The 1,815-nt window shown below is 41.8% G+C and overlaps 1 protein-coding gene across 1 annotated transcript in view; it reads left to right on the top strand.

Annotated features, from left to right (window-relative positions):
• The first annotated feature begins 1,334 nt into the window (after nucleotides 1-1,334).
• LOC122531879 (oxysterol-binding protein-related protein 2) overlaps nucleotides 1,335-1,815 on the top strand; it is a 16,996-nt gene continuing 16,515 nt past the window's right edge. Inside the window, exon 1 of the mRNA XM_043660150.1 lies at nucleotides 1,335-1,778. Coding sequence (XP_043516085.1) covers nucleotides 1,744-1,778 — 35 coding nt within the window. The 5' untranslated portion in view covers nucleotides 1,335-1,743. The remainder of the gene's footprint in view (nucleotides 1,779-1,815) is intronic.

Below are 1,815 nucleotides of genomic sequence, written 5' to 3'. Positions count from 1 at the left end.
AATAACTAATAAAATAATTAAATCTTCGGAAATAAAATAAATACTAAATAAAACTAATTAAAATAATTAAACTTTAACTAACAAAATAACTAATAAAATAATTAAACCTTAACTAATAAAATAATTAAACCTTCGGAAATAAGATAAACAACTAAACCATTCGAAATGAAATCCACAGATAAACGTTTAGAAATAAAAGAAATCGCTCGAGAAGAAATTTTCGATCGTTTGTTTCGAAACGTTGCCGCCCGTTCAATTCAAACGTCCGGAGAACCAGCGCGCGTGCACGCCCTCGTCGGCGGCGAATGAGACGCGCCGTCACAGTGGAAAACGAGCCGTCCGGCTCGGAGCCGCAACGATCATGCTCCGACTTATTGATATTTTCGCCGGAGCGGCGAGCGAGACGCGGTGAAGTCGGAAAATAGCGCGAGCGGGACGCAACTAGGGTTGAAGAGGGTGCGCCGGAGCCTCCGTCACGCCCGCATGCTCAACGCGTGCAGTCCTCCGTCAGGTGTATACAGCTGATCGCCGACTTCCGTGATCCTCCTCCGCTCCAGCATCTTCCCTTCGTCATTCTTTCGCGTGTGAACACACGGGAGATACGACTGAGAATCGAAAAGACCGAAAGTTCGCAAAGTCAAAAGTCAAAAGAGTGATGTTACGTTATGGATAGATGGTCGTACGTGGAGAGTACTTTTTTTGGGGAACGTCTTTGAGGAGCTTTGAACGTCTCCATCCGCCACCAACGCGACGCTGTAAGCTTGCACATTGCTCGTAATCGGGCTCGCGAGCTTAATATCTCTAACTATTGGAGGAGATGAAAGGAGCGCTGAAGAAATTCCAAGTACTGCACCTGTAATCGAGGTGAGGGAAGATTCAAGTCAATCTGGGAACAGAAACGAGTAACGAAAAGAGGTAACAGAGAGATGTGGTAACAGCAGGGGAGATTCGAGATAGTATAATGGGGATAAAGGAAGAATTATCGCTGGTAATTGAAAGATTGGCACAGAAGGAAAGAAATATCGTGCGATAGAAGCGGAGGATAATTCCAGATTACTAAGAAACTTTGAATATTTCAAAATCAGGGGCGAGGAGAAGCTCCAGGCAACGATAAATTCCAATTATAAACTGTAACAGAAGAACAAAAAAAAAAGAACAACACCAAAAAGTTTAAAGCAAGAGAGTGTTTAAAAGGAAAGTTAGAAGAATATATAAATGTCAAAAAAGGTCGAGAGAAAGGGAAAATTCGAGATTTGGTAAAAATTCCAAATATATAAGTAGGAAAAATTCTACATAGTGAAAATAGTAAATAGTAAAAAAATACCAAAAATACCGTAGGACGTAACAAACGATAGAATAGAATGCTACGCTACACATGTAATGAAACACAATAATAGAACGTAGAACACTATAACAGATATAACAGAGCACTCTAGTATACGACAGCACAAGTAAAAAAAATAAAAAATTGCGACGGTAGATTTTTATTATATTAGTATTGTTTAAAAGAGGGGAAGAAGGAAAATATAAGTTAAAAGAAAAGAAAAAGGAGCGACTATGTGGAGTGAAGTGGCGTGATTCTTCGTGGATTCTTTGGCCCCTGGATTCTGGATGTCGTTGGTCGCCGCGACGTCGTCGTCGTTCAGAGAGGGTGGACCGCGAGACAGGACGAGCCGCTTCCGAGGCCACGATTGTTTCGAGTAACACGGTTCGCCACGCTCGATAATCGCCGCAAGCTCGTCTATGATGGCCAACGAGGAAACACAGAGACCGTACAGGTGCGTGTTTTCCTTCTTTCGTTTTTTCTTTTTTTTT

This window comes from Frieseomelitta varia, unplaced genomic scaffold (genome assembly GCF_011392965.1).
Source record: "Frieseomelitta varia isolate USP_RPSP 00005682 unplaced genomic scaffold, Fvar_1.2 scaffold_421, whole genome shotgun sequence".
NCBI classification, from domain to species: domain Eukaryota; kingdom Metazoa; phylum Arthropoda; class Insecta; order Hymenoptera; family Apidae; genus Frieseomelitta; species Frieseomelitta varia.
Note: the sequence above shows the minus strand (reverse complement) of the source record. Positions and strands in the feature narration are given on the sequence as shown.